This window comes from Chiroxiphia lanceolata, chromosome 1, assembly GCF_009829145.1.
Source record: "Chiroxiphia lanceolata isolate bChiLan1 chromosome 1, bChiLan1.pri, whole genome shotgun sequence".
Classification (NCBI taxonomy): Eukaryota; Metazoa; Chordata; class Aves; order Passeriformes; family Pipridae; genus Chiroxiphia; species Chiroxiphia lanceolata.
This window is the reverse complement of record NC_045637.1, coordinates 100,756,105-100,780,672: the sequence shown is the minus strand read 5'-3', so window position 1 is coordinate 100,780,672 and position 24,568 is coordinate 100,756,105. Positions and strand designations below refer to the sequence as shown.

At 38.6% G+C, this 24,568-nt stretch overlaps 1 protein-coding gene across 1 annotated transcript in view; it reads left to right on the top strand.

Annotated features, from left to right (window-relative positions):
* VPS41 (VPS41 subunit of HOPS complex) overlaps positions 1-24,568 on the top strand; it is a 110,016-nt gene that overhangs the window by 21,474 nt on the left and 63,974 nt on the right. The window contains 3 exon segments of the mRNA XM_032679926.1: positions 11-118; positions 3,025-3,102; positions 22,330-22,404. Coding sequence (XP_032535817.1) covers positions 11-118; positions 3,025-3,102; positions 22,330-22,404 — 261 coding nt within the window.

The following is a 24,568-nucleotide window of genomic DNA, read 5'->3' as shown; positions in this document are numbered from 1 at the left end:
AAAAATTTAGGAAGATGAGAGTGAAGAAGAACCTAAGCTGAAGTATGAACGGCTTTCTAATGGAGTGACTGAAATTCTCCAGAAGGATGCAGCCAGCTGCATGACAGTGCATGAGAAGGTATTATGTGACTTTGTGGCTGAGATAAAACTTCTGCTTGGTTTTATATATTTAGCTGTGCTTATAATACGTCAGTATATTTCTGTGTACAAGGGATGCCAAATCTAGACTTGCAGTGCAGGACAACACTAACATAAACAAAATTCACCATAACCCTGTATTGAACAATCCGGATTTTCTCAGTGATAAAGTGAGTAGTTCACATGGTTCAGTTAACAGTAGATCTCTCTAGAATTGGAATACAGTCCTAAATTTCCTTCCCTCTGGAAGGAAATTGGTATATAATGTGCTTATTTGTACAGCCTGAATCACTGAAGACAGACTTCATCATGCCAGGAACTTAGCATATATTCATCTGTGGAAGACACATGAGTTCATGTTAACATAGTGTAGAAAGAAGTAATTACAATATTTTCTGTTTGGTTGCTTTGGGGGAGTTTTTTTTGAGAGGTGTCATACTAACACTTCCCTGTTCCCCTTCCCTGATTCAATATGTTAAAAACAAGGAGAGGAAGGCACATGCTAAGGTTTGTGACTTACAAGAGAATGACAGGGAGAAAGTGCTGGACAATGCAAAGTAAAGAAATTTCATGAAGAATTATTTATTTATTCTTAAAAGAAGGAAACTTCATATGCTTCTTTAGTGCTTTAAACAATTGCTTTGTATTTTATGAGTTTTCTTCTCTTTTATAAATATGGGAAAGCATTTTAAAATATTGAGGCATGCTGAAGAGATCTGAAAGTATGAGTTAAGCATTTGTTAACTATTAGTATGTAAAACATAATAGCTATTTTCTGAATGTATATTTTTTCATATCCAGTAATAACTCCTTAACAGTTATTGTTGAGGGATCTATCTTTATTATTTGGCTATATTTTTGGATTGACTTGTGCTATGTTTCTTTTCCTCAGAGGACTGTTACCATGGCTCAAGAGGCTCTTAAGATGAAGCTTGTATTTTAACTGTGTGAATGAAAACAATAAGTCTTTCTAAAATGTTTTTGATGACTTAGAATTACACAGATATTTGGAAAATTGGCAAGCCTTTCCTCCTTGTCTGTGGCCTTTTTCTGTTACCTTTTATTCACAAGTCTCAGGTAAATTCTGAAAGCCGAGAATTGAACTGGATTTTTCTATAAGTATATGCACAGATACAGCTTTTACTGTATATGTGTCACAAAACATGACAATACAGGAAAACTGTTGAAGTATCCCAGCTCTTTCAGTTTTCCAGCAAACTGGATACACTATTTATGAGAAGAATCAATATTGTTAGAAGCCAGGTACTGCAGTCTTTTAGGAATAGGTCTCTTACAACAGAGAGCTTAAAAATGAAGCTGGGTTATAGATTTTGTGAGGGTGTTTCTGTTTCATTTTTGTTGTGTTTTCTTGGGTTTTTTTGCCTTGCAAGAGCAGGAAAAGTCTTGATAAAGTGTCATCATTAGCAAAATTATACCATAATATGTATAATATGTCTCTGATTAAAGCAGTTTAACTTTGCTGAGAATCCTGAAAGCTGGCTTCTGTGTTCAGACTAATTTCCTCCCAGGATTATTTTTTCTCCTTTTTGCTGCTAAAGCATCATATTTTCACCAGGCTTGCTGTCTGCACTGGATGACTAATCGTCATGGCACCTGGTGCATTCAAGCAGGCCTGTGCAGTGGAATAGTCATACCTAGTTATGTCTGCACACCTGATGTTTTATTAACCAGTATTGATTTTTTTACCCAGGGGACTTTTTTCTTCCTGAAAAAAGGCAACCTTGCAGGAGTGAAAGGCATTGCAGGGAATGAATTTCTAATGAACCCCTTCTTTCCCTTTCTTGACTCCTTTTAATGTAGCTTCATATTTTAAGTGCCTGAACTGAAATTTCATTTTAAGCAATTGCATTTTGATAAATCCTTTTAAACCTTGACTTTCTGTAAGGTTATTTTTTAAAGATTGTGCTGCCTGACTGACACGCTTAGCAGTGCCTGTAAATTTGAGCATTTCATTATAGGTTGCAATGAAGCATGCTCACATGCAGTGAAATACAGAGAATTGAGTAGCCTAGACTATTTGAGTAATGCTGAAAGTGGGGTAGGGAGGGGACAAATAAAAGAAACCTCTGTCATAAATCAAGTAGTACCAAAGTTCTTCCTTTTCAGTTTCGGTGTAATTCACATGGTTCAATTAACAGCAGATCTCTCAGAATCGATTCCCTTCTTGTTTGTATCAAAATAAGTTTTGTGATAGCATGAATTTGTGTGGACATTTCTTTATTTTGCTGTTATTTTTTAGAATGAAACTCCTGTGGAAAAGTGTATTTGTCTTGAGAGTATTCAATTTAGGTGTTGCTGTGTGAAGGAGAGCAAACCCAGTGGTTGTCTGTGTGCCTAAATGCACTGTCAGAGACCTTCCATAATTCAGCTGTTATTTTACCAGCGGCTTACTGGTGGCCTTTTGTTGTGTTTGAATGCTTTGTTTTCACGTTAATAATGAAGGACAGTTAAAAATAAAGCTCAAAGGAAATTATTATGATTGAAACAAAGCTGCAGAAACTATTTCTAGGAACTATTTCAGATCTCTGTTGGCCTTGCTTTCACACTGCATTTTTAATTTGCTGCCACACTCCATCAGCCAGTGTGTACAGACTGCAGACACACCATTAGTTGTCAGTGGATGAGAGTCCTCATGAGTCATTCTGACAGCTAACTTGCACTATCAAAGTAATATGGGCTTGAAGCCCTATTTTATTCTTTAGGTATAGTTAAAATAACCTTTCTCCATAGAAAGTGGTGGGCTTTTTTCTTTTCCACAGTGTTGCTAATCATTAATCTGCTAAACATCCTGGAGTTCATTTAGCATTGCTGTAGTATTGGTTGTGGTGTCTTTGTGTTTGTGTAATCAGTCTCTTTCTTTTACAGTTTTTGGCACTGGGAACACATTATGGCAAAGTTTATTTACTTGATGTCCAGGGGAACATCACACAGAAGTTTGATGTTGTAAGTATGACATTATTCAGATCCCATTTACTGGGATGTAAAAATGCTGTAATGTACTAAGAAATGAGTAAGTTAACAAACACTCTTGTTACACCTCAAATTATACTAATGCATTCCATAACATAAGAAGCAGTGTATGGTCCTTGCAAAAAGAAGTTATGCTGGATGGTTTTGTGATGAGCACATCTCAATTTGCATATAATAAACTTTTTTATGAAGTAGAAGAGGAAATACATATTTATGATTGTAAGTGGCTGTTATTAAAAATGTAACCAAGAAGCTTGTGATTTCCATGAGGCATGAACCTGTTCATTAGGTGACTGTTGTCAGTTATTAGTGTGTGCACTATCATTTTAGCTAGTTGCCACAAGTAATTCAAAATTGATTGATTACGTTACTGGCTCAGTTTATCTGTTGCAAATATATAACGCTAATATTTTTTGTAAATGTTTTGAAGTTTGAATTTTTACGGGTTTGTACTGATTGAAGGAAAAGAAGCAGACTTATTGTGGTTCCTGGTAGTAGAAGATGAATGAAATATTAAATTTAAACTCTGTTCTAGAGTATTAAATGTTCCTTTTAATTGTGGATATTTGTTGATTATTTGCAAATTCCCTGTCTTCCTTGGAAATTGGATTGAAGAGAATTAGCAATTTTTTTTCTCCTGACATTGTCACAAAATCTAGTAGCCAAGCATTGGTTTTTCATAGCAGTCTGAGGACGTGTCAGAGAAACCATCACAGGATGTGGGCATGTTTGCAAAGAGAACGTGTGTGCGAAAAGCTGACATAGCTGCATGGGAGGAGTGAAAGATTTTGTTTATATTTTTGAAAAATCTAATTATGAGTAGGGGAGTACAGGGAGTACAGACTCCTAGGCACAGCTTTTGGAGAAGATTTTAGGTTTAATATTGGTCAGATTGTCAATGACCTTACTGGGTATTAATTAAAGTCAAGCTAATTATGTTCTTCTATTTCTTTTAGTTTTGTATGTTCGTCAGTCCTGCAAATGAGATGCTGACTGCATTTCAAAAGAGGAAAAGCTTTTGGTGTCTCCGTTACAGTTCTGATTACTTTTCATGCATGCTACTTGATAGAGTTTCTCTGCGAAGTAAGAGAAACTCTCTGTTTGGGGCAGGTCAGATTAAAGTGAACCTGAATTCTTCTCTTCCATTGCTGCAGTAGAAGACTGACTCAGAGGCTCACTCAAATGAAGTGCAGATTTTCTGTTGAGTCTGGCACTAATGTCTTAGACTTGTATTTCTTCCAGTCTGTGTAAGGCATTTTGAAAAGTTCATTTGTAGAACTACCTTTTTATTTTTCTTATGTGAACCACCAATGCCTTGTTCTCTCCCACTGGTTCCAAGAAATTAAATCTTCTTTTTGTAAAGGCTTAGGGCACTGCCTAGGTGTAGAGCAAGGAACAAGGGGACCTATTGTCTGCAAAAGACTATAAAACAAAATTCGTGCATCCTCTTTATACCTATCTTCCCAAATCTGCTATTCTTTTCTTTGCTTTTCCTTAATTAAAAGTCATATCAGTGCCTGCTGGGAGGGTGGTTTCTTAGGATGAAGTTAAGTTTGGACTATATAATCTACGTTCTGCTCTAAGGTGCTTACTTTTCCAAATTTAGCCTACTTCAGGATGAAGATTTTTGTGCTGTGTCTCCTTGTAGAGATGGCAATGATTTCTTTTTAAAACTATTGTTTCAGTAGAAACTACTTTTTAAGCTGGAGAACAGGAAACAGAAATATTTCTTGGATTGTATTATTAATGTTTATGTCTCTTTTTGTAATGTACATGTCTCCAGTGCAACAGATTACATCATGGATTAGGTGGAAACAGTGCTGCTTTTTTTTTTCTTTTTTTTTCCTAATTTGAAGAAGAATGATTTTTCTCTAGGACCACTTGTCTTTAAAAGAAAAGTTTTTCAAAGAAAAAAACCTGTAGACAGTTTATTCTGAACTGGCTGCAGTATGTCAGAATATTTTCCTTCTAACCTGAACTTTTCCTTCTAACCTGAACTTTTGGACTGCAGACTAGAAGCATCATTATCAAAACATTCAGTGGAGTCTTCCTTCTGTTCTCTCCTACAAATGCCTGTTTATTGTCTTTTCTCCTGAGGAATTTGCAATAGTAGTAAATCCCATGTAGTAAATCCCATGTAGTGAATTGCCATGTAGTAAATCCCAAATAAAACCTAACCCTTTCTTGAGAAGAAAGTGAATTAGTTCCTGAAGTCATATAAGGACAAAGCATTCCTTGTAAATGTGCCAGGGCAAAGAGTGTTTTCTCTAGTGGTGTTTTTGCTGGTTGTTCTCTCTGGTCCAGAATGAACAAATTCCTTCTGAGAACCTTTTTCATTGGTGGAATGACAGATGTGGTTTTACCTTGAACTTGTTAATATGGATGGTATCCGTTGTTACTAATCATTGGAAATTAGTAGTCTATAGAAGTTGTTCTGAGTAAATAAAATAAGAATATTACCACTGAAATATTTTTGTTGTTTGCAGTAAGTAGTGTACCTGAGGAGTGTCTTTTACATATTTTTCTTTTTGAAAGCATCTTTTTAGCAGATGTTTTCTGTTTTATGACATGGCAGAAGTTAATAGTAAGGGTAACAGTGTGAAGCCCTTTGTCCAGAAAAAATCAGTTATGTAATTCAAGGAATTGTTCCGCATTTGGGTCTTTATTTTTCAGGGTGAGAGGTGGTGGTGATGTTTGTTTTGGGATTTTTTTTATAGCAAAGTTGGGGAATAAAAAAATTAATTACTTTTCTATACATCTGTTAAATGTGTAATTAGCAAAATCAAAGCATACATGGGAAACTTTAAAAGCCACTAGGTCTGAAATACAGTTAGTATGTGAAATAAACCAGAATGGAGCAAGAAGTTTTTACTTTAACCTTTTTATAAATTAATAGCAAGTTCATATTAAATATATGTAGAAAATACCATTACTGATCTCATAGTCCTCTTTATTTCTATTTTTCTTTCCTAATTCCAGGTAACCATGTTCGAAAGTATAAATGGGCTTGGAAATTGAAGAAATAAGAATTTTCCCTTTATAATCAATCCTTTATTTTCTGTATTGATTCACATCTGCCTTTGAGCCAAACTGTAAAACATAAATAGATACTGATCTCAGCATTTGCAGCAAAATGAGGGAGAAAACTTATCAGTATATTGCATAAGCTCCAAAATGGCCGAGCTTTGAATGATGGCACTCCTATTGAAGACTGAATGCATTTGACATTTTAAGTTGAGCTAAAAACAGTTGTAAGAAACAATAAAATGTAAAGCTTACCATCCCTAGAAGTTCTGCTATTGTAACACACTTATTGTTTAAAAAACCTTTTATAACTGTACTCCATAATGTCCATAGCAGCAAATTAGTGTGGGTATCCTGGATTACAAATACTGGCCCTGGTGCTGCAAAGACTTAATTGTCTGTTTGACTTTGACCCATAAATATTCACACAGGCTTCTGTGAAACTAAACAACTAAAAAGTATTTTCAGAATAAAGTCTTACTCTCGTCCAGCTCTTCCAATATCTGATGCTGAATCCTGTGTCAAGCGGACGACTAGTTTTTCTGGTTTGCAGCTCCTCTTGTCAACAGCAGTGGAAATGTATGCTTTGAAATTGTTGTGAGAGACGTGGTTTGGGAAGAATTGAGACAGGAATTTGGGGGCTTTGGCCTTGGGTGGTGCTAGTATCTCAACAGCCATGCTTATGCTCTTACAATCCCTCTCTCCTTACCTGGTGTGTATTTAGCTCTTGCCAGTGTGGCTGTCTTTGTCTGTGTCAGCCGCCTAAGATTAACTGGTATGCATCCTCGAATAACGTGTTTGACAAACTAGTGTTCTCTCATATTAGGGTTCAGTGCATTGAGTGAGATGAAATGTGTCAAATGCGCTGAAAATTATTACTAAAAGGCAACAAGAAGAGGGGGAAAAAAGCCAGTGACAAAGGATGATGCAGGACTGATTCACAGCACGTTAATTCCACATGTCTCTCCATCTTTCTTTTCTTCTTAGACGGTCTACAATTTATTAATATAATTATTGCCTCAACTGACATCTTGTAGATTAAAGACTTGTAGATATGAAGAAAGCTGTGCAAACATGTTTAGTTAAGTAACAAATCAAAAACCTTTCAAAGGGCAAGAAAACTCGTCCCCATTCTGGTCTTCTAATAAACATCAAGCTTAAAGCAGAAATGGTAAGAAGTCTTGGCTGATGCCAGTGAGTCTGTGAGAAGGGGAAAGATTCATCATGGCTAGGCTTCGCGAACGAAGATTTGGGAAGGCACTATCCACATTTGCTGCAGGCACGCTGGTGGCTTATGAGGCCAATACGTGACAGACATATCCGATTGCAAAAGGTGCAGCAGAAAGACTCCTTAGATGGTGTAATCTGCAAGACACGGTTCTTTCTGCGTTGCCTTTTTTCCTCGAGAGTGATCCTGCGTGTGTTCTCGAAGGAGACAGCTGCGTTATAGATGGTGTGTCTCCAGGCCTCCCGATTTGAGGCCAGAGTAGACCAGTTATGGTGATCAATATGGCCAAGGCTGAGATGTTGTTTCGGGGAGTCCTTGTATCTTTTCTTCGGGGCTCCTCTCATGCGGCAGCCAGTGGCAAGTTCACCATAGAGCAGGATCTTAGGGAGGCGGTGGTCCTTCATCCTTGAGACGTGCCCTGCCCATCTCAGCTGCGTTCTCAGTAACATGGCCTCAATACTAGTGACAGCTGCTTGCTCTAGAACAGATGTATTGGTCACATAATCTGACCAGTGGATGTTAAGGATTGTACGGAGGCAGCGCTGATGGAAGCGTTCTAGGAGACGCAGGTGGTGGCGGTAGATGACCCATGATTCGGAACCGTATAAGAGAGTAGACAACACTATGGCTTTGTAAACACTGATCTTGGTGCTTTTCTTTAAGTGTTTATTACGCCATACTCTTTTGTGTACTTTATAAGTAGCGAAGATTTAAATGTTTAATGCATTGCAGGTGTTTCAGAGGTGACGCATGATTCCAGAAAACAATGTAAATAGTGTTTTCAAGCTTCTGTTAGTGCAAAGAAATGGAAGTCCTTTTAGCATGCAATATTTGTGAGCTATTCAAGGCTGCTGGAATTTCAGAAAGAACAAAATCTTCTCACAACATTCGTTTTTACCATGTATTTCTTTCCTGGTCCCACCTTTTTTCCTGATTGTCTCACATTTTGTAGAACTAACTAACTATTTATAGGTTTTTAATCGGAGTGGTGGAAATCCAAAATCACTAGGTCATCTCTGCTACCTTGAAAAATTGAAAGGGAGTTCCTTCTGTGGTGGTATTGTTGCCTTTGAGTGTATTAAAGTTATAGCACTCTCCAACCTCTGGAGCAAGACCTTACTTGAAGGTCAGTCTGTGGCCTGTGGATTTTGCTGATAAATCAGCAGGCTGCAAACAAAATGTCAGAGGTTTCAGTTGACTTGATGTCCCTTTGCAAGAGTTTGTTAACTAGAAAAAAAGTACTTCTAACAAAGAAATGGGTGCATTAAGCACAAAATACTAGAAATTATGTAGAACCTACTAACTGTTGCGAGAGATAATGCAGGATCTTTCAATAGGGAAGGTTACTTTTAGCATTTGATTGTATAATGAAGAAGTTGCTTTGGATGGAACTTTGCATGAGAGTTTGAGACTAAGATGATATAAATGTCACTTACTTTGACTACTTAAAATTCTCTGTTTATTACTTTTAACTGCATCATTTTAGTTGTCACTGTCAGCCTATGAAAGAAAACTTAGTTGGGAGATGAAGTGAAGCAACACAACAATCTGGGTAGCTGTGTGCAGTATTTGCAGGGTATCACTGTGCCTGTTAAATTTGAAGCTAAAAACCCTGTGTTTTGTACAAAACAGAGAGGACTACTATAAATGTAAGTTCCAGAAAAAAAAGAAAAAAATTAAGGTTTTGATAGAAGCAAGTGTCTATGCAAGGGACAAGTTTCCTTCCCCTCCATGGGACCTCCCACCCAAACAGGTTATGCATTCTTATGTCTTACATGTTTCAAGCTAACCCCTAGCTCTTTCAAATGGAAAAAATGGATAAAAGTGTCATCTTTTGGGATTTTGCTCTTAAGACTTTAATGTCTACATGCAATTTAATAGCACTTCTGTTTCTGTCTACCTGTCTTTTCATTTTAACTGCAGATGATTTGGAAATCCAAAGGTTTTTACAGTAGTTGTGGGAATTACTCAGATGGCCTTTTGAGTCTGGCTTTTTGGATGTTATAAAGGCTTGGAAAGTATGCCTTACGATGTTTGTTCTGGTACCGTGCTTATTAGGTTGGTTGTGACCTGGAGTGTTTCCAATGGGAATGTGCTGGTTTGAAAGTTAACCAGCAGAGGAAACCAAGCCAACTCAAAGAGAGATTACAAGTCAGAATAACAATTTAATAAAATAATACAATAAGTACGACCACACAGACAAGCAACAGGCACTAACCCACAAAGCCCAAATGTACAACCCAGCACCCCAGGGCACAAACAAAGCGGTGCTACCTGGGCCCCCCCTTGAGTCCAAAACAAAGGGAGAGGGGAAAAACCTGCTGGTGGGAGAGCTGCTGCAGTCCAGCCAAAAGTGGTAATTGTAGTCCGGCCGAGGGTGGTGGTGAGCTACCGTCTGGTTGAGAGCGATGAGCTGCAGTCCTCCTCTGGATCCCACGAGTGGTAAAAAGGTTCCGAAACTCCAGGTTTATATACTCTCCAGTTCAGGCGGGAATGTTCAGTCCTCCCCTCAGAGCGGGGAATTCCATAAAAGGGTGTTTAGTCCTTCCCTCAGAGCGGGGAATTCCATAAAAGGGTATGAGGGTGCTCATTCCATAAAAGGGTATGAGGGTGCTCAGGAACATTCCCCCCCCACCTCGCAGGCCTCTACTGACAACAGTTTCTGGGAAATGGCATGGAGGGCTATAGAATACACAGTTTGGGCTATACCCATCCAGTGATGAATCGATCCCAGCTGTTCTAACCAGGACAGGGAACCATGGAGCTATTGAAGATTAGGAGACTTCTTTGGCAGGAATCATGGTGTACCTGTGGTAGTTTGCCTAGACCAGCAAAAGTTGTGGTGTCATGGTCATTATTCCATAGATCTAAGAAAAGTTTCTTATCTGACAAAACTGAAACAAGAAAAAAACAACCTCATACATGTTTTGCACATCATCTTTGTACCACTGTATCTGACTTTCCTTTGAAGGGAGTGTTGCTTAAATTTTTAGTTAACCAAAGAGATCAGATGGATGTGGAAGGCATTAGTTATTACTAGAAGTGTTGTTTAGAGTATGGATGAAATGTGGGAGTTTAAAACAATTTTAGAATCACGTATGATTAATTTTTATAAGCTCAAAATTGAGCAAGCATGACTGTTTCGTTCAGTTATTCTTTCAAGCTTGTAGCTTCACTAACTCTGTAGCTTAGTGCAGAATAATGTAAAAAGTTTAGTTGGAAGTATGGGTTCAGCTACAGAAGGTCGTGTGGTCCAGTCATTTATTTCTTGAATGCTCTTAGCTCATACGAGTCAAATGTGTGCTTGTGAAGTAGCAAACAGTAGCATGGATGCTGTAGATCTAATAAATTTCCATCAAAGTATAAAGCCTGCATATTTTATCAGCTGCATCTGGGATGGCAATTGTTTCTGCTGTCTGTTTTGAACTCGTCACTAGCAACTATGTTGCCCATGTACCATTTTTGAAAAGGATGTCAGCCTCATCCTTAGACGGAATGATCCTTCTACAATTTCATTATGTTTAAAATGCATATTGTTTTCCTCTCTTTTTTTGAGAGAGGAAAGGAAATAGAAGCATAGGAAGAAGTTTTGTATTTTGTTCTCCAGTATCAATCACTTTTCTACAGAGTGGGTATCCTGTTGTCTGTTGGTTGCATTTCATGACCAACTGTAAATGTACCTTAGCAAGTACCTTAGATACCTTAGCAGCCCTCTTCAGTGTCACTGATGTCAGTAAGAGTCTGTTAATGTCACCATTTATTGAGGTAAAGTGACTGAATACTGTTTTGTTACAAGAATCTAGACATAGAAAATAGTTCACTTTCTCTTGATTTGGTAGAATGCTGTCATATTCTATGTGTTTTTTCAAAAAAAACTAAAGTCTTGAATATTCTAGGGGGAAAATATTTCATAAGGGGAGAATGCTAAACATGAAGGACATTAATACATTTAATACAACATAGTTTGGGGCGGTTTCCAAAGTGTTTTTTTTTCTCCAGGCTTCATTGTCTCTTGTGAGAGTTTTGTGAAAGATCAAGAGGTTCTTACTTTAATCCTGCTAAGTGAATTTACATGTGTCACTTTCAAATATTTTTGAACAAAATTATTTGTGACATTATGAAGATACATCAGATCCTCAAACCAATTTTTTTTTCCTTCTAACTCTTTCACCATCCAGGTTTAGTAACATTTGCTGTTTGAATGTATACCACATCTTGTGACTATTTAGAAAATGTAATTTGTGTTTACAATGATTATTGACCATTTCTCTAAAAAATTGCCCTATGCAGCAGCATAATTTGACAACGATATTAGGCAACAAAGTTAATTTGCTTTTAAGAAAAACACAGAGACATAGTTTCTAATTTCAAAGACATATTAAACAACCATGCACAATAATATTTTTTTGATCTGTGATTTTAAGCAAAATTTTTCTAGAGTGTGATTGGCTCCTATAGTTTCAAAAGATTACCAACACATTTCAAACAACTGTGAAATAAAGAACATACTTTTCTGTGCCTTCCAGAGGCATAATCCCTGACAAGGAAGACTAGATGCTGCTACTAGGTTGTTCCATCTTTTACTGCTTTTTGGTATTTGAAGAACCACAGATTTTTACCATCCGGGGTATCTCTGTCCTACTGGGAACTTTCTGGTTTGACCAGGTGATGTGGATTGACATGAGACAGTTCAGTGATTCACTGCTTCCTTTTTTCAGTCATCTCAGAAGCATAGTGTCACAACCTGCCCTAAATGCTCTTTGCTGATATGTAGCTGGACCACTGTGCCAAGTTGTTCTACAGTTTTATTGGCAGCAATGAAACAGCTAGTTTCACGTAGCACTGATTAAATATTTTCATAGAAGACTGATAACTCAGATGTGTGTTTTCTAAACCCTAACTACCTTTAAAAGCACAAGGAGGATTTGGAAAGTTTTGATTCCTAAGAAGCTAGTATATTGCTGTTTCGTAGGGCTGTTTTCCTTTCAAATGGGATATTATACCTGCATGGCATTTTTGTCTATAGGGAATGCAGGCACTTATGTGCATATACAGAATAATAGCAGTTTGCCTGTCAGAATTATTAAGAGTTCTGGCATTAATGAAATATTATTTGCATTAGAAAATGTTTTCTTAGTTAGAAAGACGGAGTTCTGGAGAACAATGGTTTTTATACAAGTTGACATTAATGATAGAGCTACAGTCCTTTGTTTCCATTTACAATAAAAATAGAGCACTATTAAAAATGCATAATGACATAACAGGGGCATAATATGATGAACAAAACATGAAGGCAAAACTAAGTACTTTCTCCCATGGAAGAAGATATTATTGATAATGAACTTAAGAAATCTAATAAGGATTCCTTTCTGAAGGATGAGACTTATTTGTTTTAAAAGACATGACAGTGTGTATAGCAGTTAGTTTATTGCACTCCTGATGGAATGGTAAACGTGGACAGTCCAGATTTCATCATCTCAGGTGTTAATGCCGTCAGAACGGCTGCTGAGAAAAATAGCTAATGTCAAGCTGGCCATCTCCACTGTGGTGCTGCTGAGAAAGTTAGTTTCACTCAGTGTCCTGTGACACAGAGAAATAAAAGTAGAAGTAATGCCAGAAATTGGTATTTTGGTGTTGGAAGATTCACCACTGTAACCCTGAACTGGCTGCTAATTGAAGTCTAATTCCTGGAGGTCTTGGCACTCTTATAGATAGGAGCTGTGAAATGTGATCAATGTAAAGATGGAGGAGGGAATAAATCTGTTTGCTTTTTTGATCTACTTTAAATAAAGTTTATGATATGCAATCAAGTCTATACTTCACTGGTATTGAAATAGAGCCTCTTTGTATGTAAATGCATTGAGGAACTTGCACAAAATCAATTCATCTTCACATTTAGCGTTTTCTGTCTTACTGTCACAGTGAGGATATGGCATACGATATGCTGCTTACAGTAAGTTACAGAGCATTTCATGATACCTAGTTTCTACTTGTGTGAGTGCTTCCCTCTCCCTCCATTTTGGTTTGCATGTATTTTTAGGATCCTGTCAAGAACCAGACACCTAACACTGACTATTGTTGAGTATCTCTGGTGGAATTATGAGACCAGATGTTATAATTGCAAATAAAGGAAGGTCCAGAGTTGGTGTCCAAAGAGAATACAATGCTTTCAGTAATCAGAAAATGTGTTTGTTATTGCATGTAGCTCTGACTTATGCCAATCTATACCAGTGTTGATAACTGAATGTTTACATAGAAAATGACACTTTAGCTGTAGCTATTGGCTGAACTTCAACATTGATCAACCAGTGTAATATTTAACTGTGCCAGAAATATGACCTCTTACATTGTTCTCAGCCAGGAAAGGGAATTCATTCCCTTGTAATATTTCTGCATCTGTCTGATTCCTTCAGTGAGATTTCAGTGACCATTAGGTTTGGATCATTGTCTGTAGTGGAATGGCTGACGAGCTAAAATAACTGCAAAAAGTACTTACTGCAAGTTTTGCTGGAGCTTATAGAAAAAAGAAAACTAGGTATCTCTGAAGAAAATACAGGCTATGTATGGAATGCATGGAGAAACAGGGTTGCTAGGCCTCCATGTGGTGATGTCCTCTGTCTTGTGTCAGAGAGCAGGATGAGCATCGTGACTGTTGTGAAAAGCTTCCTGGAAATGGTGTTGGCGCAACAATGCCTGACCCCTAAGAAGAATAGTCAAGAGCCTTTTTGCTTCTTTAAAAGTTGTTTGGTTGAAGCACCAATAAAATAATCTCTAAAAAGAAAACTTGTCCTGACAAGAACTTGCACTGTATGACCTGGTTGGCCTTTTTCATCAGTCATGTCTCTGAAATTTGGCTTATCAAGAAATGGAGTAAAATCTCATACTTTCTACTTTGAGAGCGGAATTCTACAAAATCCTGTCAAATACATTAATGACAGTAATGGTGATGTTCTGTTAGAAACAAGCTGTGAAAGTGCCCCTTAAGTTTCATGCTCAGAGGTTTAGATATGTCTTGGGGATTCTTCTTCAAAGCCCATTTTATAATTCACTAGCCTGTGTGGAAAGTTAATGTTGAACGGTGAATTCCCACGAGTTCATTGTACTTGGTGAACTGTTCTGAAAAGAAAGCAGTTAGAGAAATTGGTGAGGTGAACCTCCACATTGCCTGGACTAGTCTTCTCCTGAGGGTTTGTTGGATCTTCCAAGGAGGGTGTATGTATCACCTTCAGACCTTCATCAGCCCTCCCCATGGGTGTGTGATGGGGAATATTGCTTCATATTCTCAGATGGTTTTAATACACAGATAGCAACAAAGAAGTAGAGGCAGGCTTAGGACATAACATTGTTGAAGCCCTACAGTTATACAGAAGATAGTAAAGGGGACCTGGGGAGAGAAGGGAAATGGGAGTAGTTTCTTTACTTTGGCACAGAGTTCCCAGGAGGATATCTCCTTATCACACAAGTGTTTTAGCAGAAAAGAGATTCTACTTTAGATCCATCAGGAATTAGCTAACAGTTAAGCTCTGCTAGGAAGCAGTGTAGGCTTTCAGTACAGATTTCTTTTCAGTAATAGGTCCATCATTCCTAGACAAGCATTCTGATTATTTAGCAACTACTACAGATTTAGGGAGATCCCTTGTTATTTTTTTTTCCTTGAATGTTTTTTCCTTTTTTTTCTTAGTCCCTGCAGTTGACAAACAAGATTAAGAGATTCACTGATGTGGAAAATACTGAAATCACTGTAGGCTTTTTGGTCTTTCTTACTGTCTTAGACTGTATATGAGAGATTTGTTGTCCTTATATTCCCTTAGTTTTAGACAAGCTTTTGAGATCTTTGTTTTTGTAGGCAAGGTCTGCCTTCCCACAGACAAAATAAAAGTTAATGTTGTTATTGTTCTGTGTCCCAGACCTTGTCACTCTCCCCAGCTTTCCCCCCTCCCTTCTAACCAATATAATCTCCCATTTTTCATTTGAAGAATGACAGATTCAATAGTGTTATAGGAAATGCAATGGAGCAGGAATCCTCACTTATCAGAATTTCTCTGCTAGTATTGTTGAACTAAACCTCTTTGGTGTGGATATTAGTAAATTTTCATCAAATGAATTTTAAGTGTTGTAAATTCAGAGTGTACTACTTCTGTAGCAGGCAGTGGTGAACAGCTTTTTCTGTAACATTTACAGATGCCTTTTCAATTTAAGCTTTTCTGTTACTATGCTGTCTTTCTCAGCTACGTATAAACACATAGGTATGTGTATACTTTTACCTTTTTATAGGTAAATCATGATACAGCATCAGAATTTGGTTTCTGAGTTGCTTTTACCTCTGTTGTATCAATAAAACTCTACAAATATGCAAAAGATGTGTAAATCGTCGCAACACTGCAGCATCTGGGGCGAGAAAAGGGCAAGGGTTCAATTTCTTTTTAAAGATAGTTCCTCAGTATCAGAAAACTCTGGATGTCAGTGTTTTGAAGTCAAAATAGATGGGACAAACAACATGTAATACACTTGTGCTTAGCTGTTGCTGAAGATTTGGGGTGCTATTCAAAGCAAGTTCCTCATCCTATCTAGAGAAAGGCTTAGGATTGTATTTCGCAAGGAACTTAGCTATGACAATGACTGAGGCAGATTCTGTTTACAAATCAGTATTTGGGCTTAGATACCTTCACCGTGGTGGTAGTAATACAAGCATAAAAATGGTCATCCTTACTCCAGTAGGCTAATATGTAAAACAGTGGGTTGATTGATTGTATTTCTGTACGTTGGAGCTTTACATGCTTGTTTGTGTGAATGTCATGCAGATGAAACATATGAATAAATGAAAAATAGGCACTTGTAGGATACAGTTTTTTAATTACAATTCAACTTGTACATACAGTTTGCCTTACTGTGGAGAGCAGCTACATAATCATTATGCAGATCCAGATTGATATTACTGTAGCAGACAAGACCTATAGGTGTTTTTCTTCTTTAGATATGTACGTATGTGTATACATAGATAAATAACAATGTTTGAATTAATTCAGGAAAGGTTTCTGAAAATTCTTTTTAAAGAATGGATGAAAGTGCTGATTAAGGGGGTTACATGAATGATGGGAAGCTCTTGAAGTAAAATGAGTTTTGCTGTAAGTATGACTGAACACTGCTTTGCTTTTCACACTCCTAACATGAATGTTGCTTGCCTGCTAACCATGGCTAAAAGGCATGAAGTCACAGGCAATTATTAAAACATTTAGATTCCTAGCTTGTAAATATTGCATTTCTCACAGAATTGGAGTGAAATCCAGTCTTATGTTTCTTGTTCATCCACTTCATATCCATTGGGATGCAGCATTTGTGAAAGAATCAATTATCCATTTGTTAGTCGGGGGAGCTTTACAAATTATACATTAGCAGATTGATTTCTCAGGTTCACCATTGGGGGACTGATTGTATAAGGTGGGTTGATGATGAGTGTCAGGGGAGAGGGAGTTGCCACAAAGAACACAATTAAAAGAAGCTCTCTGAGTGGTGGCGAATTTACTCCTAATTGAAGAGCTGATATAATCCATACTAAGAGCATTTATTTCAAGCATTTTACATGAGGTAATTGATTATCACATGAGGTACATTTGCTGCTAGATACTTGATTTTCCTTTCCTTTAAATTTTAGATTTTGCAAAAGCCTGCATTTAGATCTTTATGTGCAAGGTGTCTGCTAGCTTTCTCTCCTGCTCCCTAAACTTCTCTTTCATCCATTAAGGTAACATTTTTTTTGTTCTATAGTATCAGCTTGACATTATTGATTTTGAACAGTCAAACTTACTTATGTTGTGTAGAATTCCAAGCATGTCTCCATCAGAAAGAAAACTGCAGCTAATGGAAATTCAGCTAAAGGCATTTCTTCCTTCTTTGCCAGTACTTCCACAGTGTATGAAATTCTGAAGCTGTTCCCAGGTTAATCATTTAAGTGTATTTCCATTCCTAACAGGATCCTCTTTATTGCCAGATTTCAGTTATGTTGCTTGAGAAATACAATGTGTATTATTATCATTTTTATAGTGGAACTATCATTCTGATCATAAGGAAATTATGTGGTTTTACTTGGTCTAATGCTAGGGGTCCTGCACTGTTCATGGTCTATCATCACTTTCTGAGCTTGGCAGAAAGTTGACTTGTAAAGTCAGCGAACAGGCTAATAGTCAATGTGCCAGTTTGACTTGAGTGCTGAAAAAAATTACTCTGTGCTTGCTTTGCCTTGCGTACATCATCTAGAATAGCATCTCCTGTTGGAACTTAGCAGGAGGTTTGTGTAAGTGAACACATCTGCTTTTAGTTGAATTTAGTTGTTTTCCCTGATTGTCATCTGTGTATGGTGCAGACAAAAGGGAAAATAAATACTAGGAGAAAGGAAAAGTTAGAAGCAACTGATAGAGGTGTTGGGCATGCAGAAGGCTTGTAACAAATTGCTAGTTATATACACAGCTGTGAAATACTGTATCATCCATCAAATTTCTATTCAACAAACTGTTCTGAAATACTGTGCGCAATTTTGAATGTGGAAAAAATGCAAATAATGTGGAATCACCTTTTTCCCCACTGATATCGTCCTAGAATCATAGAATGTTAAGGGGTTGAAATGAACCTTAAAGATTATCTAGTCCCAAACCCCCTTGCCATGGGCAGAGACACCTCTCACTAGACCAGGTTCCTCAAGGCCTCATCCAGCCTGGCCTTGAACATTGCCGAGGTTGGGGAATCCTTGGGCAACTCTTCCAGTGTCTCACCACCCTTACAGTAAAAAATTTGTTCCTAATATTCAACCTTAACTTCCCCTCTTTCAGTTTGTACCCATTACTCCTTGTCCTGTCACTACAGTTCCTGATGAAGAGTCCCTCTCTGGCTTCCCTGTGGGCCCCCGTCAGATACTGGAAGGTTGCTATGAGGTCTTCATGCAACCTTCTCTTCAGTCTGAACAGCTCCAGCTTTCTCAGCCTGTCTTCGTAGGGGGGAACCTTGTCAACTCTGTGGCCCTCTGGACTTGCTCGAACAGTTTCATGTCATTCTTATGTTGGGGGCACCAGAACTGTACTTACTACAGGTGGGATCTCACATGAGCAGAGTAGAGGGGTAGAATCATCTCCTTTGACCTGCTGGACATGTTCCTTTTGATGCAGTCCAGGATTCCACTGGGTTTCTGGGCTGTGAGGGCACACCGCTGGCTCATGTTCAGTTTCAGTTCAGTTCAGAATCACCCCAAGTCATTCTCTGCAGGGTTGCTCTCAATTCTCTGCCCAACATGTAGGTGTGCCTGAGGTTGCCACAACCCAGGTGTAGGACCTTGCACTTTGCTCTGCTGAACTTCATGAGGTTTTGATCAGCCCACCTCTCAAGCCTATCAAGGTCCCTCTGGATGGCATCCCTTCCCTCCGGTGTGTCAACTGCACCACACATCTTGGTGTTGTCGGCAAATTTACTGAGGGAGCACCCGATCCCACTGTTGATGTCACTGACAAGGATGTTGAGCAGTACTGGCCCCAATAGTGACCCCTGTGGGACATCACTCGTCACTGGTTTCCACGTGGACAATGAGCCGTTGACCACAACTATTTGCATGCAGCCATCCAGCCAGTTCTTATCCACTGAGTGGTCCATCCATCAAGTCTGTGTCTCTCCAATTTGGAGATAAGGATGTTGTGCAGGACAATGTCAAACACTTTGCATAAGTCCAGGTAGATGATGTCAGTTGTTTTGCCCCTATCCACCAACGCTGTAGCCCTGTCATAACTCACCAGATTTATCAGGCATGATTTCCCTTTTATAAAGCCATGTTGGCTGTTACCAGTCACCTCTTTGTTTTCCATGTGCCTTAGCAGAGTTTCCAGGAGGATCTGCTCCATCATTTTGTCTGGTACAAAGGTGAGACTGACTGAGCTGTAGTTCACTGGGTCTTCTGCTTTCCCCTTTTTAAAAATAGGGGTTAGATTTCCCTTTTCCCAGTCATCAGAGACTTTACCTGACTGCCATGGTGTTTCAAAAATGAAGGATAATGGCTAAGCAACTTCATCTGCCAGCTCCCTCAGGACTTACAGATGAACTTCATCAGGTCCTATGGACTTGTACACGTTCAGGTTCCTTAGATGGTCTTGAACCTGATCCTTCCCTACAGTAGGCTTAGGGGCTTCATTCCTTCAGTCCCTGCATCTGCCTTTCCCAACTTGGGCAGCGTGGCTGGAGCACTTGCCATGAAGACTGAGGCATAGAAGTCATTGAGAGTCTCAGCCTTTTCCATATCCAGGGTAGCCAGGTCTCCTGTTTCCTTCTGGAGAGGGCCCACATTATCCCTAGTTTTTCTCTTGCTTGCAGCATATCTATAGAAGCCCTTCCTGTTATACTTAATATCTTGCATGTATATAATGAGAGGTTTTGCCTTGCTAGGCACTGTGAGTTATCTGAGTGCAATCACACATTTAATCTCCAAAGTTATTGCCACATGGCTTTCAAACCACAGCACAACAGATAAATTCCATCATCCTGCTCCTTGTTTTTAACTTTTATGTGAAGATAACTTTCATAGTCCTCTTTGTCTACTTTCTTCTCTTCATTTTTTCAGATTCAAATTTTATCAAAGCCATTTGACAGAAAAATAGGAACAGTGTGGACTGTAGGATTGAGCTGTTTGGCTCTTCTGGTGTGTCCTGTTTTGTGTCTTTTTGTCTTGGGCTTTATTGCAGTACTGCCTCCAAGAAGGCCTATCACACAGGAATGCTGCTAGATCCCGATGGCACATTAAGGTGCTGGAGTGATGAGAAGAACACGACCAGCTGAACACTGTACCTTATTGTATGACCCTGTACCAAGATGGGGCTATTCATATTCAAGATGGACTTTTTGTCTTTGCAATTGCAAAGTAGTAAAAGAAGAGAGGAAACGCTGTGAGAAAGTTGTGGCAATGGCAACTTAGATGCAGCCTAGAACAAAAAAGAACATGCCACTTCCATGATGAACTCAGCTGAACTTTCTGTGCTGGTCCTTTCAGATGGCCAGAGTTGTTTCTGCTTGCAGAGGGAATGGTGTAGACATGCTGGCTTTTTCACCACCACCTCCTCTAGACAGAGTCAAAATCTTCCCTTGCACCTTGATGAGCAAAATAGATGTTTAGAAAGGCATTTTTCAAGGCAAGGCAGGAATAAAAGTGCATGCTGGTTATGAAGCTTCTAGCAGGTCAGACTGAAAACTGACATATCTTGCCCTACTCAGCATCCTCCAGTCCTGGAATTAGCCAACTCTGTGTGTAATGTCTGAGAATTGAGCTTTTACAAGGATGCTGAACACGCCATCAGGTTGATGGGCTTGAACTGTACTCCTCTACTGACACCTCCCTAAATGTGTCAGGAGAACACTGAGGTGGTGCATGTTCCCCAGCTGCCTGTGTTGCCAGTCATGCACTTGTGTCTGATCTTGATTTATAGCAACTCAACCACACTGTGGCAAATGAAAATACTTCTGGAGTGCGTAAGTCAAGAAAAATTCCTTGTGACTTCCCCCTTGGCAAATAACACACAGTAGAAAGACCACTTTGTAATGGGCAGTAATTGTGATATTTCCAGGTACCGTTTTGTGGTGACACAAAGTGAGACCAAGTGTAGCGTCTTCTGCACTCAAGGAAGCAGGAAAGCAAAAGGGTAGCATCATTTTCCCAACTCAGCAGGCAACTGTTGCAGTGCAAAGCACAGTTGTTCAACCTTGATAAGAAAGAAGCTTCTAGAAAATGAGACGTGATTGGGCATATATTATTTTCAAAGTGGAAGAGAGGAAAGCTTACTTTTTCTGACTTGGGATTTTTTTTGTGTGTGAAAGATTATGGGGAAAAACTTTCCAAAGGGGATGAGAACACCTCAGTTTATCTCCTGTAGATAGTCCATCTGGACAGGGTGTTTTTATATAACTTTTTATTATGTACTTCTAATGTAATTCCAACTGCCATAGCATATATAAGGACCTGTGATATTTCATACACAGTTGTGTGACATCCTGTGTGACTGTACGACTCCAATGCTCTTTCAGTGACACTTCATTGTTACACAAACGTGTGATGGATTTCTTAAAAGTTGTTCTTAAAAGTGTGAGAGAAACTTACTCGTGTGAAGATCCTTCAGTGATGCTTGAAATGATGAGCTATTTGTTACAGAGGGTGAAACCAGCATCATAATACATAAGAAGGTTCTTGGTACTTGAATATAATTGGATTGGGGTTTGTATGCAAGAGGATATGCATCAGGTTTCCCAAATGATGTTTTAAGTTAGTTCTCAGCACTTAAGAATACCTGTTTAAGCTAAGTAAACAGTAACATGCTCTCTAACCCTGTAGGTTAGAACCAAAAGTATATTGGGATAGGCAAAGGAAAATTTACTAAATTGGGGCAGTTTTCAGGCCCCCCCAGTTTCTCAGTATTTGTCTAAGAATGAGTACACCTAAGTTGCACTTCAGTACCTTCTAATACTCACTTCTGAGAACAGTATTAAAGCCAAAAATGAAAGCAAGAGAAGGAATTTGAATAAATAATTGCCAGTATAGCTATCAGACCAAAACAGAAGAATTTTCAGTTGCATTGGTGCTGGTGAGGTCACTGTATTTTATCCTAAGTTTTGATAGCGGGAATTAATAGCTGTGGTATACAGGCACAGATGCTTAAGGCCTGGGAGCCTGGCATTTCATGAGAGTTCCAGAGCCCTTAGGCTGGTAACTGCAAAGAGTAAGTCAAAATTTTTGGGTTAGGCAAAAGGCCGGAAAGAAGGCTGTCTTTTGGCTTTGTCATGGAAATACCTATTCTGTGTGGGTTTTTTGATTCATGCAAGTAAACATACTCAACTGTTAACACATAAATCTTGTGAAGTGTGAGGAATGTTAAAGCATGTCATTGGTGATGTAACTTTAAAAGTCTTTTTTCTTTATTTTCTTTCTCTAGAGCGCAGTGAAGATAAATCAGATCAGCCTGGATGAAAGTGGAGAACACATGGGTGTTTGCTCAGAAGATGGCAAGGTACAACAAATTCGTTTATATATTTACTGAGGTAGCAGATAGTCCTCAGTATTCCATTTGAGATAATTGTGATACCTGTGGAGTTAATTCCTGCATTTAGGGCCTCTACTTTGACCATACATTTTGAGAACTGAGCTCACCTTTGAATACTCAAAGTTAAAGTCAAATATATTTTGCACAAATGTGCTGTAGAAAAAGTAATTACAAGAATGTCAATAATGTAACTGGTATTAAGCTGATTAACAGCTGTGGCAGGAGGACATGTCACCTTAATCATTACTGCTGTGCCAGTTATACTTCAGTGACTACTCTGCTGTTCCTGCAAGACAGTAGTTTAATGCCTTTCTGCTGTAAATCCACAAAATTGGATTTTGTGGGCATGATTTCTGTGGGCTGGTGGTTTTCATTTTCACACATTTTATGAATGTTTCTCTTGAATTATAGAATCTTTTGATAAGCAATCATAGTTTATCAGAAGAATAAAGTGTCTTACAACAGCCACATTAAATAAATGTAAAATCAATATATGTACAGTTTCCTAAAAAACTGGCACCTACTTCCTTGGCTGAGGGCATATATCATTTGTGCAGTGTATAACTAGCAATTATCAGTGCTTCTCTGGAATGTTGAGCTGTGACATTTAGTGGTTTTGGTGATTGATTTTCCACTTATAAGAATGTCTTTTTTGTTTTTTCAGTCGATGGCAGTCTCTTCTAATGTTGGTTTGCAATGATAAAATTCTAATGCACAGGGTGTATTTAAACTTCTTTTTTAATATAATGCTCATATACAAATGCAATGCATTAAAAATCATTTAAATAATTTTACAATATCCATCTGACTTACAGAGGAGAACATTTCTTACACAGTAGACTTGCAAGAGCAGGAATTTGGTAATCCTAATGGTTGCATCCCATTGAGTAGAAATTCTTTAAATTAAAAATAAAATCAGATTTTGCAGTAGGCAAAATGAGGAAACAAGCCCTTTAGACTGTATGCATTTGGGTTTTTTCATTGCAAATATGTAGTTATTTTCCTCAACAGACAGGCAGCCCGTTTGTATATCCAAGCCTTTTGTTTCTGAGAGATATCTTGGTGTCGGTATCTTGACACAGTAATTGGGATACTAGTGCCTATCAGAGTGGGTTGTAGAATTTTACAGCCTGTGAGAAACAGCACAAGTGTTTCCTAATTGTCTACGCAAGGTAAGGCAAGGGTCAGTAATTGTGGAAGGTAATAAAAGTGTTGAGCTAGCATTGTTGGTTTAGGTGTTTCCTGTGGTATTGGGAAGCAAGCACTTGCTGTTGATGTAAGGGCTCCTCTGATATGACTGTGGATTACTGACTCAAAATACCGATGCTGCAGTGAGACTATGAGCCATGCACATTTTTCATATATTAAGTGAATATTAAATACATTTATTTGATTTGAGAAATATTAAAATATCCATAATCTCTACTTTGGTGTGGCTGTATTTGAAAAGACTTCAATACCTTAAATGGTGACTGTGCTGGTTTAAAGGTAAACCAGCAAGGGAAATGAACTCAACTCAAAGGAGAGATTACAAGTCAGAATCACAATTTAATAAAATAATACAATAAATACGATTATAGAGACAAACAGTTGGTTTTAACCCACAAAACCCAAATGTATAACCCAGTACCCTGGGGCATGAACAGAGTGGTGTTCGTTGGCCCCCCTGAGTCCAAAGTAAAAGGAGAGGGGAAAAAACCTGTTGGTGAGAGTGCTGTTGCAATCTGGTCAAGAGTGGTGGTTGCAGTCTGGTTGAAAAGTGGTGGTTGCAGTCCAGTCGAGAGTGGTGGTCTGCAGTCCGGTTGAGAGTGGTGATTTGCGTCTTCCTCTGGATCCCACAAGTGGTGAAAAAAGTTCCAAGACTCCAAGATTATATATCCTCCAGTTCAGGCAGGAACGCCCAGTACTTCCCTCAGGGCAGAGAGTTCCACAAAGAGTGTGAGAAGAGGGGGCACCCTCCTATCTCACAGGCCTCTTAACACCTAGTTTATAGCCTGAGGAGTCGGGCTGCTCTGGGCAGGTGGTGTAAATGGTCTATTGACAACAGTTTCTGGGAAATGGCATGGAAGGCTATAGAATGCACAGTTTTGGGTTACACCCATCCAGTGATGAACTGGTCCCAGCTGTTCTC